Source organism: Narcine bancroftii, chromosome 5 (assembly GCF_036971445.1).
Source record: "Narcine bancroftii isolate sNarBan1 chromosome 5, sNarBan1.hap1, whole genome shotgun sequence".
Lineage (NCBI taxonomy): Eukaryota > Metazoa > Chordata > Chondrichthyes > Torpediniformes > Narcinidae > Narcine > Narcine bancroftii.
In genome coordinates, this window is record NC_091473.1 from 171,499,635 (window position 1) to 171,514,538 (window position 14,904).

A 14,904-nucleotide genomic window follows, 5' to 3' on the forward strand; every position below is an offset into this window, starting at 1 on the left:
ACGGATGGCGTCTACTGTGGCGACCGTGATCTGGGCAGGGAGCAGGAGCATCTGAGCAGGGAGGGGAAAAAGAGAGCAAGAAAGAGCCCGCTCAGACTTAAATATGTCCCGCTTTACTGAACAGGGACCAATGATGGGGCCTGAATTTCCCACTCTGTGGAGCAGGGGCCAATGACCAGGGCCAGCCAATGGCAGTGTGTGCTCAGGCTTGTTGCCTGGTTGCTGGACAGCAGGATGTGGCTTTTGGTAAAAGGAGATTGTTGATTGTCCAGTGTTACAGGATCTCCCAGTGGCAATCCATTTCAGTTCCCCACCCCATTCCCATGCTGACATGTCTGTTCAGGTCTCGTACACTGCCAGACTGAGACCACCCGCATATTTTGCTGAAAGATGTGAGAATAGAACCATTGTAACTTTGAAATATCGTATATTGGGGCATCGTAAGTAGGGGGTCTATCTTTATTGGAGAAACAATGCCTTGTATTTTTATCTGGGCACCCCCACCCTCCCCTAAACCAGATGGCCAGACATTGATTTCTCCAATTTTGATTAATGTTTCTCCCCATTCCCCATCTTCTTTCCTCTAGCTCTGTCTCTCTTTCCCTTCCTCTTTTCTCCAGGCCACCCTCTTCCCCGATCAATTTTCACCTTTCTTCTCCTATTCTCCTGTCTATGTTAAATTATAACCTTTTGTCTGTTATCCTGTGCTCCTCTCCCTTCCCTTTCTTCCCTTCTCCAAAGCCCTTTCCTTCAAGTTCCCTCTGCTTTTTGCTTAGTCCCAAAACGTTGGTTGTATATCTTTACCTCCTAAAATTTAGTGTCACCAATCCCTTGTACAACTTCATAACGTCCCAACTCCTGTACTTGGTACTTTTTTTTATAAAAGCCACTGTGCCAAAAGTTCTCTTTACAGCTCTTTCTGCCTGTGATGCCACTTTGAGGGAATTGTGTATCTGTATTCCCAGATTCCTCTGTTTGACTTCACTCCTTCGGGTCCCACAGTTAACTGTGTATGTCCTACCTTAATTAGACCTTTCAAATTGCAACACCTCACATTTGTCGGCACCAAATCCCATCGGCCGTTTTTCAGCCCATTTTTCCAGCTGGTCCAGAACCTTTAGCAAGTTTTGAAAATCTTTTTCACCGTCCACTATTCCTTCAATCTTTGTGTCAAATGGGTAATTCGCAAATTTAAAAAGAGTTGTGGTAAAAATTTTGGAGTGACAACTAAATTAGGTATTTCCTAAAGTCTAATAGTACATCACGTTGATAAAAATATTAACTTATCACATTCAAAATAATTGACTATATCTCATTCTAATAAAACAAGAGGAAAATTTGCATAAACTAAACATTAAAGGGAATATTTTCCCGGATTTACAGAGTTTAAAATTAATTCTGCAAATCAGATGATTAGGACGGGCCTTTGAGTTTCTCATCATTGCGATTTGAACTTATTCAATTATGGAAATTGAATATAAATGATCAATTTAATTTAGCTTCCTGTTCTCCCTTTCTGCGTTTGAACGTTTTGCTGACTTGAACTTTGACCCTCATTTATTTAAGTTGATGTGTTGCTCTAAATGGTTTCTGTAGCTTTATCTAATGAAAAATTGATTTATTTTTCACTTGTGCAACTGACATTTCACAATACTTTCATATGAAAATTAGTTTGGTTTAAATGTCAAAGTCTTAAATAGAAGAGAAAGAATGAACTTGCATTTTATATAGTTCTTTATCAAAATCAATGTTGTATCACAGGATTGTTTTTCAATCATCTATTATGTTCTATATCTGACAGTATTTAATGCAGAGGTCACTGTTATTCAAAAGACTGGTGATGATTACAAATTAACATTGTTTGATAATATTATTTATTTCATCATTACAGAACCAACGACTAATTAGCCAAACTGCCACTTCAGGACAGAGACCTGACTTCTATTCACCCAGCAAAGATCAGTCATCACCATTAGGTACATATCAATCTGCTCTGTCTGACTCCAGCCTCACCCTGGAAGCCAACAACAGTTACAGCAACATTCCTCATGAAGGGAAGCATACACCTTTGTATGAGCGTTCCTCACCAAATATTTCTACGGTTTCAGCTGTGAGTCCAAATCACTGTGGCATAGAAGGTCCATTTTTCCCTGCTTCTTCAACATCATCTTCATCTGACAATGAGGAAAATAGAGGTGCTATTAAGTAAGTCTTTAACACCTTTGCTTCTGTTACTTTGGTAATTTAAATGTGTACAGATTATGATTAAAAAGTAGGACTACAATGCATATAAAACAAATTTTGACTAATTGTTCCTCGTGGGAACATGCTCTCTTCGATCTGATCCTGTGCAATGAGGCGGGTAAGATTAATGCCCTTCAAATGAGGGATCCTCTTCAAAAGAGTGATCTCAGCATACAAAAGGAGGGTACAATCGTTCAACCCAAAATCAATGTTTTACCCTTAAATAAGGGAGACTACAATGGGATGAGAGAGGAGTTGGCTTACATTGTACTCCATCTGCCGGACCCTTACCCACTCACTTTATCTATCTCTCTACAAACTCTTCACATCCTTGCGCAATTTATTTTTCCACTGAATTTAGCGTCGTCGATAAACTTGGATACACTACACTTGGTTCCTTCTTCAAAATCATTAATGTATATCACAAACAGTTGAGAGCCCAGCACTGACCCTGCAGCAATCCACTCACGGCTGATTAAAACATCCCAAATCTCAACCTTCTATTGGTTAAACCCCATGCATTCTTATCTTAGGGATAAGTCTTTTATGCTGCATTTATTGAACGCTTTCTGGATATCCAAGTGCACAGCATGGACAGATAAGATGGAGGCAGGAAGGTTGTTTCCACTGGCATTGAAACAAGAACAAGAGGACATAGCTTTACGATTTGGGGAGTAGATTTAGGACTGAGATGAGGCACTACTTTTCCCAGAGAGTAGAGAATCTGGAATTCTCTACCTAAGGAACTTGTCAGAGCTATCTGGTTATAATTAAGACAGTTAGATATATATTTGTCTTTTAGGGGAAATTAAGGGCTCTGGAGTAAAGGCAAATTGGTGGAGCTGAGTCCACGACCAGATTAGCCATGATCTTTTTGAATGATGGAGTCGGCTTGACAGGCCAGATGATCTGCCCCTACCCCTATTCTAATAAGATTATAAAAATGAATCAAATTATTAAACAATTCAAACTGTTTTGTCACAAATGTACATGAATTAATGGAGAAAAAAAACTTTTGCCTTTTACAAATGGATGGTCCGAGAAGAAATTGTAAGGCCTCAGATCTTTGACCTGAGGAGCAGACCTTTTTATCTAAGGCTTCATTTTCCCCAATTGAACTAGGAAGGACATGGGTTGGGAGTCTGTTTAAAATGTCTGTCATTTAGGTCTTTGACAGTGTGGTGGCTGGCTCACCAAAATGAATGTCTGGAAGGCTGCATTTGGCCTGTGGGAAATATGAGACAAAACTTTTCTTTTGAATTTTTAAAAAATATTGCCTGTTTTTTCATTAATACATAAAAAAGCATAACAGTGATGCATTTGTTTGTTGTGAGGAACTGACAGCCCAAATTAAAAAGTAAGATTATTTATGTCTGCATTGTTAAGTGCTTTTTGACCAGAATGAGTCTTTTGATGAAATGATAATTCCTTGAATGAATGACTGGACAACTTACTGTATTAAAGAAAGGTGATTGTGGTAATAGAAACCGAATAGCCAAAGCAGTTGCTGTCCCATCACAATTTTTACAGTGGAGCAAACAAACAATGGAATGTATAATTTATAACATGTAATCTTAATCCAAGTTTAGGATATATTTCCAAAATGAAATAGAAGTACAGTATAACTATTGATAAAACATTCAGCTAAGACAGCTATCAATGAAACCAATGCAGAGAAATTGGAATCTTGACTGAAAGATCATTTTCAGTGGAGGAAGCTTTACTGAGCAAAGTATTTCTCAAATTGTTCTATTATGTAAGATGTGTGGCATGTCTGAAAAGTGAGCTTGCCGTTTACAGTTTGATATGAAATGTAATTAGCATGAAATTCAGTTTCAAATTTTTGCATATTATTTAAAATATTGTTTGCAAATCTATGAGGAACAACTTTGGTTCCTGGTGGAACATAGAATAGAATGGCACAAGGACAGTCCCTTTGTCTGTCAGCCATAATGCAAATCCAATTTATCCCAAATGCCTGTGTGTTCGCTGTATCCCTCTATTCCCTGCCATTGCCACGTAAACGTTGTTATCATCTCTGTTTTTACGAACTCTCTTGGCAGGATATTCAAGGAATCTGCCCCACTTGCCTCCCACATCTCATTTAAGCTTTTACATCTCTCACATTAAACCTGTGCCCTCTAGTATATGGCATTTCCACCATGGCACATAAAGCTATCTACCCTATCCATGCCCCTCAGCAAAGGACATTTCACCAAAAACAACTTCGTTTTTTTTATAATCCATCCTTATAGCAAATATAATTACCATTTGAAATGTTAATAAAACTACAGTTAAATTATACCCAAGACCAACTTTGCAAATAATTGCAATGATATCGAGGCTCTGTAGGGTCTTGGTATTTACTGTTCCTCTTGCATTTAACTTCTTAAAATGCAACGCCTCACAATTGTTTGGCTGAAACTTCATTTTCCAATCTCTGCCCAATTTGACTACTGATCTATATCCTACTGCATTCTTTGACCAATTTGTGTCCCAGCACTGATCCCTGTGGAACAGAACTAGTCAAGAACTTCCAGTTGAAAAAAACACCCTTCTGTCTTCAATGACAAGCTAATTTTCTACCCAATTTAGTAATTTACCATGGATTCCATGTGATTTATCTTCTCCACCAATTTACCAGACGGAGCCTTGTCAAAGGTTCAACCAATGTCCATTTAGATAACATCCACTGCTCTACCCTCATCACTGGTCTTTGTCGCTTCCTCAAAAAAATCTATAAAATTTACAAGACAAGATCTTATCAAAATCAACCTGAAGTTAATAAACCGATACTTCTCCACTTTGTATTCATGGATATGCATGACAGTAACATTATTTTTTCCAAACATACTGTGAAGGAACAAATGGTAACATTATTTCTAGTTTGGTACTTCGCTTGTAATGGCAAAGTTTACAATTTGCCTTGTTTCAGACAAAATTAAACATTAGACTTAGAAATGTTTTAATAAAAAAAATAATTGCAATTATTTGCAAAGTTGGTCTTGGGTATAATTTAACTGTAGTTTTATTAACAGTTCAAATGATGATTATTCAAAAATAAAAATAAAATAAGCCATGCAGCCACTGATTTCCAGCATCCATCATGTTGTGCTTTTGTTTTTACTACTTGAATGGGGTCAGAGTTCTGTTCTTAAAAAGTAAGCACAATTGAAAAACAATTTTGATAAATGCTGTTAAACAAGACAATCTGCAAACACTGTGATTGTAGTTTTACACAAAAATGCTGGAGAAACTCAGCAAGTTACGCAGCAAAGACAAAGATACATAACTAATATTTTGGGCCTGAGCCCTTCATCAATGACTGAGCAAAAGCAGGCAGGTGGCTGAATTAAATGATGGAGGGAGGACCACTGGCAAGAGAACATAGGTGGATATATGGGAGGGAACAAGAGAAAAATGCTGAGAAAGTGATCGGGGTGACTTTTTATTACCATAGAATTATTTTGAAACACTTTTAATGGATTCAGTCAAAGAATAGGTTTTGTACCTGGAACTAATTGTATGTGTTTAAATATGTGCTATACCAAACTTAAAAATGTCTTTTTATAAGATGCCATAAAATTGTGATGCCCATTTGGAAACTGTTCTACAGTTGAACTGAGCATAAATAAAACTAAATAGAGGCTAGTGGCTAGGTCACCACATGAACCAATAAATGAATATCCTCAATGGAAACTCCTTTACTTATGAAACATCTGGCTTACCAGGAGTAATGAAATAACATACCAACCAGCAAATATCTGCATATCGAACTAAAGATAATTGTTCAGTTAGAGGGGGGAAAAAAGTTAGCTGTCTTAGTATTTTCTTTTTAAGTGTTAGGATGGGGTTGGAACGATGAATGGAGATTGCCTCCAGTGAAAGGTTATGTAGTTAAGGCAGGGTCAATATTTGGGTTGGTGGCTTTGTGAATGCAGATCTAAAATTCTGTCCTGTTTATCCATTTAATGTTTGCCTTTGTGGATTTTATTTTCCCCCAAGTCATGTCACTGAACGACACCACCAAGTTGGGAACGTATTACCATGGGAGAAATCTGGAAATCAGTCTAATGTTTCAGACAAGTCTACTGGAGGAGGGCATCAGAAAGGCGTCTGTATTCGCAATGAAACAAAGGTATTTCCCTTCTGTGATCTTTATTTTTTTTAAAATTTTTTATTTTTCACACCATAAACCACATTAACCATGATACATACTTTTTCCTTTTCAAATATATACAGTGCCATTTTCTCCTCTCCCTCCTCCCATCCCACCCTCCCTACCTCCCCCCTCCCGTCCATTTAAAGTACCAAATCTAGGATACATTAAACCAGTCAAACAATGTTGTCATTCAATAAAAATAAACAAGAAATTCCACTGAGTCAATTCTTTTCATTTCCTTCTCCTTTCGCTAATTTAGGTAGTGAATGTCCCCGGTAGGTTTTCGCTATTGTGTTTCATGTAAGGCTCCCATATTTGTTCAAATATTTCTATATTATTTCTTAAACTATATGTTATTTTTTCTAATGGAATACATTTATTCATTTCTATATACCATTGTTGTATTTTCAAATTATCTTCCGATTTCCAGGTTGACATAATACATTTTTTTGCTACGGCTAGAGCTATCTTAACAAATCTTTTTTGTGCATCCTCCAAATCAATTCCAAATTCTTTGTACTTTATCAATAATATACCATAATACAAGTATGGAGAGTTTTCAAAATAATATTGTTTGTGACTTAATGTTGGTGTAGGTTTCTGTACTGAACCTATAATTTACAAAACAAAATCTTTATTTTTGAAGTAGAATACCTAAATATAAACCTTATCATTAGTTCTTCCACAATACTTCAGTGAGCAGTCATCACAAGACACTTCATTGTGTAAGGTCACGTGGACATCAGTAGAAGTTACCATTATTAAAAAAATGAAGAAATTAATGAGCTAAAAGCTAATTGAGTTTGGAAAGGTTCACTTACACCCTTGAGGAGAAACATCTCAGCATCTAGCCTTTAATTCTCCACAGAATCTTATTAGTATCATCATTCATTCTTTGAAACTCTCATGAGCATTGGTCAAAACTGCAAAAGTTCTATTTCTGTATCAATCCATTCATTCCAGGAATCCATCCCCAGACTTTTCTGCACTGCCTACAATGCAGTTATATTGTTCTGTAACTGTGAAGAGCAAAAATATATGTGGCAGCCCAAGCACAACCTCACCAGGGCTCTGTAATGTATCAAAATTTCCTTGCTTGTGTTCTCCACACCAAGTGCAATAATGGCCAACAATCTCATTAGCCTTCCTAATGACTTGCTTCCTGCATGCCAACCCTAGTGTTTCATGCACTTGGAGCCGTGTATGGAGCTATTGTATGGCAACATTTTGTAGTCTCATTGCATTTAAATAATGTTCTTTTTATACTGCCTTTCAAAGAAGATAACTTCACAATGTCACACATTATACCCAATTGCCAGTGTCCTGCCCACATACTTGAATCAATCCATTTCCCTTTGCATGTTATATATGTTCTCTTCATGACTTGTGAACCTACTGATCTTAATATCACCAGCAAATTTGGCCACAGTTCATTCGACTCCTTCACCCACCATTGATCTCTAACACTAATATGAACCAGAAAATGTCCTATTTTTGCCAACTATCATTTTTCTCCTATTCTTGCCACTTGCCAAGAAATTGCATTGTCATCCTGGTTAATGATTTTTTAATATGGTACATTGTTAAATGGCTTCAAATATGGCAAATCGAAATATGTTACATCTACTAATTGTGTTACATCTACCCTTCAATTTAGTTGGTTATATTTTCAGAGTCGAGCAAGTTTGAAGCTAGGGTTTCCTTTTCATTAAACCTTGTTAATACTGATTATCTTGAGATTTTATAAATGCTCTGCTATTACCTCATTAATTTACAGTATTTTTCCAATGACCATTATGGCTAATGGGGTGAAATGTGAGGTCTTCCCCTTTGGTGGAAAAGATGATTGAAAGGTATTGGTGTTCAGAAGGGTGTCGTTCTTCAAAAGCTAACTAACAAAAATTTGTACAGCAAACTATTAGGAAGATAAACAGTATGTGCAGCTTTTTTGCAAGAGGGTATGAACCCAACAGTAAAGGTGTCATACTGCAATTACTTAATAGTGTGGACAAGTGCAAACTGTTGTCCTTTGGTGGTTAAACCAGGGCAGGGTTAGCACAGTAAATGGTAGGGTCCAGGGTATTATTGTAGAACAAAGAGACTTAGGGGTACAGGTACATAGTTCCATGAATGTGGCAATGCAGGTAGGCAGAATGATGACAAAGGTATTTGGCCATGAGTCAGGGCATTGAGTTTAGGTGCAGAAACCTCATGTTACAACTGTACAAAATTTGGTGAGGCTGCACTTGGATTATTGTGTACAGTATTGGTCTTCCATTTATAGGAAAGATATCATCAAGTTGGGTAAGGTGCAGTAAAGATTCATGAGAACATTACTGCGACTGGAAGGCTTGAACTTGAGGAGAGGCAGAAATGGTGGGCACTTTTCTCCCTGAGGAGAACTTTTATAGGGGCTTATAAAATCATGAGGGGTGTGGCTAAGGAGAATAGTCTTAGCCTTATTCCCAAGGAAGGGATATCTAAAATGAGAAGGTTTAAATTCAATGTGAGAGGGGAAAGATTTGAAAGGGACTTGAGAGCTACCTTCTTCACACAGAGGGTGGTAGGTTTATGAAATAATTTGCCAGAGTAAGAGGAAAAGGATACAATTGGACAGTCAAATGACATTTAGAAAGATGCATGGATAGCAAAGGTTTAGAGGGATATGGAGCAAATGCAGGCAGATGAACTAACTTAATTGGGAAAGACGTTGGGCTAAAGGGCTTTTTTCTGTACTGAGGAAATCTGTAACTATATCAGAACCATCTGGAGTAATATATAGAGATATCATCTCTCTACCTAGGAAGAATATTTTGCAAAAGAGTCTGGCAATGTGGATTTGCCATATTCCTGAGATTTTCAACGTGTAGCATGAGGAGTGATTAATCGGGCTGAGTCAACACTCTCAAATTTAGAAGATGGAGATGATTTCATTGAAAGATTTTTAAAAAATTCTTATGGGGTTAGACAAGAATGATGTTTTTCCCAGTTGAAATGTCTATTAACCAGGAGTCTGAGTTTGAATTAAAGGGTTGCCCATTCAGTACTAAGAATAGAAAGAATTTCATGCACAGTGTAGTTTCTCAAATGTATATAGTCCAAAAATATTTCTGAAAATGTTTTGAAATGGGGATGTGTTCTTTGAAAATGGTGGAATTTATTAATATCTTATCAACCAGGTTGAGGAACTTCCTGGCAATCCAGGATGCCAGGTAGATGCAAAAATTTCCCCTGCGTCAGCTGGAAGCAGATTAAGCCAAATCAACACTGAACATATTCCATCTCTACTGTCTGTGCCTACAAGAAACCACATGGACATAACCACACCTCCTGTGCCAATGGTAGCTCCAGAGGTATTAAGAGTTGCTGAACACAGACACAGAAAAGGGCTGATGTACCCATATGTACTTCAGGTGCTCACTAAGGTAGGTCTAAGTACTGACAACAATATACAATTAACTATTTACGTTAAAATGTTACTGAGGAAAAATAATGGCTACATTTTGGGTAATGTGGAAATTGTGTGAACAGTAGGAATATCATGAATGGCACATTATTCTTTTGCCTTGTTCACCTTTGAAGAAATGTCGGATGTGGTGTGATATACATCAGTTAACAGATGCATTTTCTCAAATACATGTTAAGCCAGAACATTAGCTGTTGTATTGAACAGTTCACCTTGTTTAAAATAATAATTTTCTTCAAGATTACTTTATGCTTTACAATCTCTTCATTATATTTTAGCTGAGAACTTCAAGTACGTTCATACAGTTATGGATGATTTTTCTCAGGCATATGGATGCAAGAAAAATAGAGGGTTAGAGTTGTGAAGTAGGGAAGGTTTAGATTGTTGAGTAGGTTTAAAAAATATAGGTCATGTTGCGTTTGGAAAAATATCAGGTTCGACGGATTCACGGAGAGACAAGACTGGACACAAGTTTTAGAATCGTAGATGACTTTAATGAACACACAGGAGACAAATGGGAGAACATCAAACGATACTATAATTTCTAAACAACCATATAGACATTCACAGTGAACCCAGGTTGGACTCCTATACTCTACATGATCACACACATGTACACTACAGACGGACTTACACTTACACACACACACACACACACACACACACACTCTCTCTCTCTCTCACTCACTCCTGGTTCCCTGTACCAACAAGGGCGCAGCTCTTTGCAATCACTGACCTCTTGCAGTACTACGCCTTAGCTTAAGTGTAGTACACACCTTACCCATGACACTTGCAGCGAAGTCCATAGCAGCGATGTGACATGGAGTGAAGTCTGGAATTTGGACCACAAGGCAGAGAGAAAGAATGTGCTAGGAGTTGATAAATAGTTCTGATCTGGGCGCCTAGCCAATAATGGTGTGCACTAATAGATGGGTGGAGTCCAACCTTGAGTGACAGGTGATGTGACTTCCAAATAAGTTTCAGACAGGAAGGACAGGAGGCCACTCCAATCCACAATATTCCAGACAGGCAGGAAGGCCACGTGTTTAACCACAATCTACATGTAACATTCCATCCCTTGGAAATCACATCATTCTGCAATAACTACAAAGACCATCAATACCTGGTCTCTATACAGTAAACTCTATGTACATGTTATAAATAGATAGATATATTTGTGTGTGTGTGTGTGTGTGTGTGTGTGTGTGCGTGTACTAAACAAAAGATACAAAAAAAGTGTTGAAAAATGATGCAAACCAAGTGGCTCAATATATAGGCAAGTGCCTTCTGTATTTCTGTATGCTTGGACAAGGCACATAATCAAACTTAATGATGGAACACCTCACCAGCTCCCCCCCCCCCCCCCCCAACCAAACAGGGTTGTTGTGTTCCTGATGGAGCTCCTCCCCAGTTTCATAGGGGAGGGAAGAGAAAGAAAATAGTCTTGTCACTGACTGATTTCTCTGGCTTAATTGGCAAATGTTTTCATCTTTACCGCCAACATCTGCGAGCAGGCAGTGCAAGGTCATCCATGAGGTGCTGAGCCCTCTCTTGGCTCTTGCATTCCATGCCCTGGCTTCACATTTAGGTACTCCCTAAGCACAGAGCCCAGATGTCCTGTCGCCGTGCTATCCCCATGGTGTGGCCGGGGGCAGGCAGGCATACATCCTGGTATCTCCTGGGCTGTTGTTTGACACCAGGATGCCGTTCCTGCTCCCTTTCCCTTCAAACACGTACCATGTGCCTGTGTTGGTTCCCTGTAATGATAGCCAGGAGGAGTCAGGACTGAAAGTTGGCCAAATTAGTCGTTTTAAATAAAAGCTCCGGAAGACCCCACCCCATGAAGTATTTTGTTTCTTTACTTGGACGGTTGGTGGGGACGCTGTCATTGTTGAATGAAAACAAAATAAATACAATATTTCTTTGGTAGTATTTGATCTGTAACACTGTACATAAATTATAACGTTAGGTGCTTTTAAGCTGCAGCACCTGGGTAGCTCTCCTCTGACCCAGGTGTGTTAAGTGGGGCAAAGGTGCCTCCAGCACCTTTTAAACTGAGGGGGCGATTTAAGGGGGATCCCGACCCGCGATGACGCAGTAAGTGAGGCGTCACGCAAACTAGTCTCCCTCATCCACCCCAACCAGCTGTTAGTATCCCTCCCACCGTCAATCATGCTCCTTCTGCCCCCACGGCAGCTGACCCCTCTGCTGCTGATCATGGCACTCCACCCCACACGACATTGACCTCTCCCTCCATGGCAGTGACCTCACTCCTCCAATTGTGGCCCCCCTCTCTCTCCCTGGTGGCATCGACCTCTCCCACTTCACCCTGGGCCCTGGCAGCAACCTCTCTCTGCCCCGATCCCCTGATCACTGCAGACACTTCAGCTGGGGTTTTCCAGGAGTAACCGGGTCAGCCATTTTGCTGTTCAAGCGCCGGTCGAAGTGTCCTGGGTAAGTTTAACTGGATTCCCTGACTACTTCCGAGGTAGTTCATGGACCCGGTTGAATTTGGACGAAACTGACAGGGTCGGACCCTTTCAAGCTGCCTTGTGAGTGGGGCACTAACAGGGCAAATTGCCCAGTTTACAAGGCAGTTTAAAAGCACCTATTGTAATTGTGATCTGTTACGTCACTTTCCTGAATGTGTTAGGAAACAATATTACCACAGCTCAGGGTTCAATTAAATAGAGAAAGAGAGAGAATAAAAGCAAGATGTGCATAACAAAAGATGTGGTCATTGTTGAGCTCGAGTGTCCAATTATGACATTTCCATGGCAACAGCTGCTCTATGTCTACTTGAAAGTTCTGTGCGTAAGTGACAACTACTCCTTGCTGGTTAGACAGAATGGTATGATGGCAGGAAGCCTATGAAGACCAATGTGGGGTATCACCACAGTCTGTAGTGATGAGCGCTTCGTAGATCCTCACACACTGAGAGGAGGAACAGCTTGAACAATAGTCTTCTCCTATGGAGAGGGTTTGGGAGAACTCAAAAGATAGATTAGTTTTGGGGATGACCAGAAGGGAGGCTGGTCCAGATCCAAGTGGGGGGTGCAAAGGATGCTCTGCCTCCACGGGGCTCCCGCCGCCCCCCCCCCCCCCCCCCCCGTAATGCTCTCTCCAGAGAGCATACATGTCTCTCTGAGTCACCAGCAGAGTGACGTCACCAAATTTCACCTCAGCACTGCAAACTTGAGCAGCTGCTCCCTGCTCCATGTTCTCTGAACCCTCCAGGAATGTAATGGCTTCCTTCCCAGTCACTAGCCCCATGAGGGGCAAGACTACCTTTTCAAGGTTGGGGCATGTGGTATGTTGACTAAATAGTCCACCAAGGCACCAGTCACCACCCATTCCCATAGGGTGGTACCATCATCAACTCCTTGTGGTGACACCCACAAGGCATTGCCAATTGTCTGTTGTACAGATAGACCGCCCAGGGCACTAGGCACATGGGGGAGAGCATGTGTCATTCCTCATGGTCATCACCATCCATCCACATGTCGATCCCCCCCCCCCTTGCTGGACAATCACTCGGACTTTGCTTTGATCAAGCTGCCAGCCAGACCAGTGAGCTGCTCGCAGGTGCTGCGTTTCAATCAGCTTGGAAGTTTCCTCTGTGAGTTTCATTCCTATGTTAATCATCTGCACTTGGGCAGTCTGCACTGCCTCCTGAAGTGCACAGCAGAGATGTTGCAGGGATTCTCTCTCCCTATCTTTCTGGGCACCCTGATTACTTAAATCAGACGTGATACCCCATTGGCACCTAACTAGAGATATCAGTAACAATTGGGCTTCTCCTTGACTCTCCCTGACCTCAGGAAACCCTGGTTCCGCCAGAAGAGAGATCACGTGGTGCCCTATTCTGTTCACAGGGCCGGTTGTTGTGTTAGGAAGAGTATCAGGTTCGGTGGGTTCACAGAGAAATGAGTCTGGACACAAGTGTTACAATCACAGGTGACTAATGAACACACAGGAGAGAACATCAAATGATATTTAATTACTAAACTACTTTAGACATTCATATTGGACCCAGGTTGGACTCCGATACCAGTGGCCACCTATACTCTACACGCTCACGTGTACATACTCTATAGACAGGGACTTTCACACACACGTCAGGTTCCCTGTACCAACGGAGGTGTGGCTCTGTACAAGCACTGATCTATCACAGTACTACGGCTCAGCTTAAGTGTAGTGCACATCTTACCCACGGCACTTCCAGCAACGTCCACAGCAGCAACCTGACGTAGAGCGAAGTCCGGGGCTTGACCATGAGGAAGAGAGAAAGAATGTGCTATACTTTGACGTTATACAGTTCTGATCTGGATGCCTAGCCAATAATGACCCTGGGTCATTTAAATGAGCCAAAGGCAAGATGTGCAATAATGGGTAGCTGGAGTCCAGCCTTGATTGACAGGTGATGTGACTTCTGAATAAGTTTCAGGAAGGAAGGACACATGACCACACACAATCCACAATATTCCAGACAGGCAGGGAGGCCAAATGTTTCTCCACAATCCACACGTCACAGGTCAGTTCAGCATCTTGAGACGAAGGGCCTGTATTGTGCTGTTAATGTTCTATGTTTGTTCTATTTCAGCACAGTTCCATTTTAGTTGCATGCCATGTGGTGTGAACTACTTACAAAATGTACCCAGCACTCTGCAGCATTCTATTTCTAAATAGATGGCTGTACAATTTAGTAAAATTATACCAAATAAGATGGTAGGATTATCAGAAATTACTTTCAAAAAGTATCTTTTCACATTTCTTTTTCTCTTTAAACTATTTATTGATGTTTTCATAATGTGTAATTGAACAGTACAGTTATATATTGCAAAATTCAAGAGAAGAATAAATACCCAATAAAACGTTTCAATTCAAGACCCCTACCTCAAGGCAAGATTAAAAGCTGGCACTTAGGAATCAAGTGACAACAATCTGATGATGGTTAGCATAGACCAAAGCTTCAGAACAACCCTAGGTTATGAAAATAGACCATAAATGTGCTCCATGTCTTTTGGAAGTT

General features: G+C 40.2%; 1 protein-coding gene across 9 annotated transcripts in view; it reads left to right on the plus strand.

Moving 5' to 3' along the window:
* LOC138764190 (constitutive coactivator of PPAR-gamma-like protein 1) overlaps positions 1–14,904 on the plus strand; it is a 130,483-nt gene that overhangs the window by 55,913 nt on the left and 59,666 nt on the right. For 8 of the 9 annotated variants that reach the window (XR_011358042.1, XR_011358044.1, XR_011358043.1 and 5 more), the window contains exons 7-9: positions 1,892–2,205; positions 6,250–6,382; positions 9,586–9,831. Coding sequence is in view for 5 of the 9 variants with exons in the window: in XM_069939766.1 (XP_069795867.1) it covers positions 1,892–2,205; positions 6,250–6,382; positions 9,586–9,831 (693 nt within the window). In the remaining 4 variants the exon portion in view is untranslated. The remainder of the gene's footprint in view (positions 1–1,891; positions 2,206–6,249; positions 6,383–9,585; positions 9,832–14,904) is intronic. The other variant, XM_069939763.1, reaches the window with a different exon arrangement.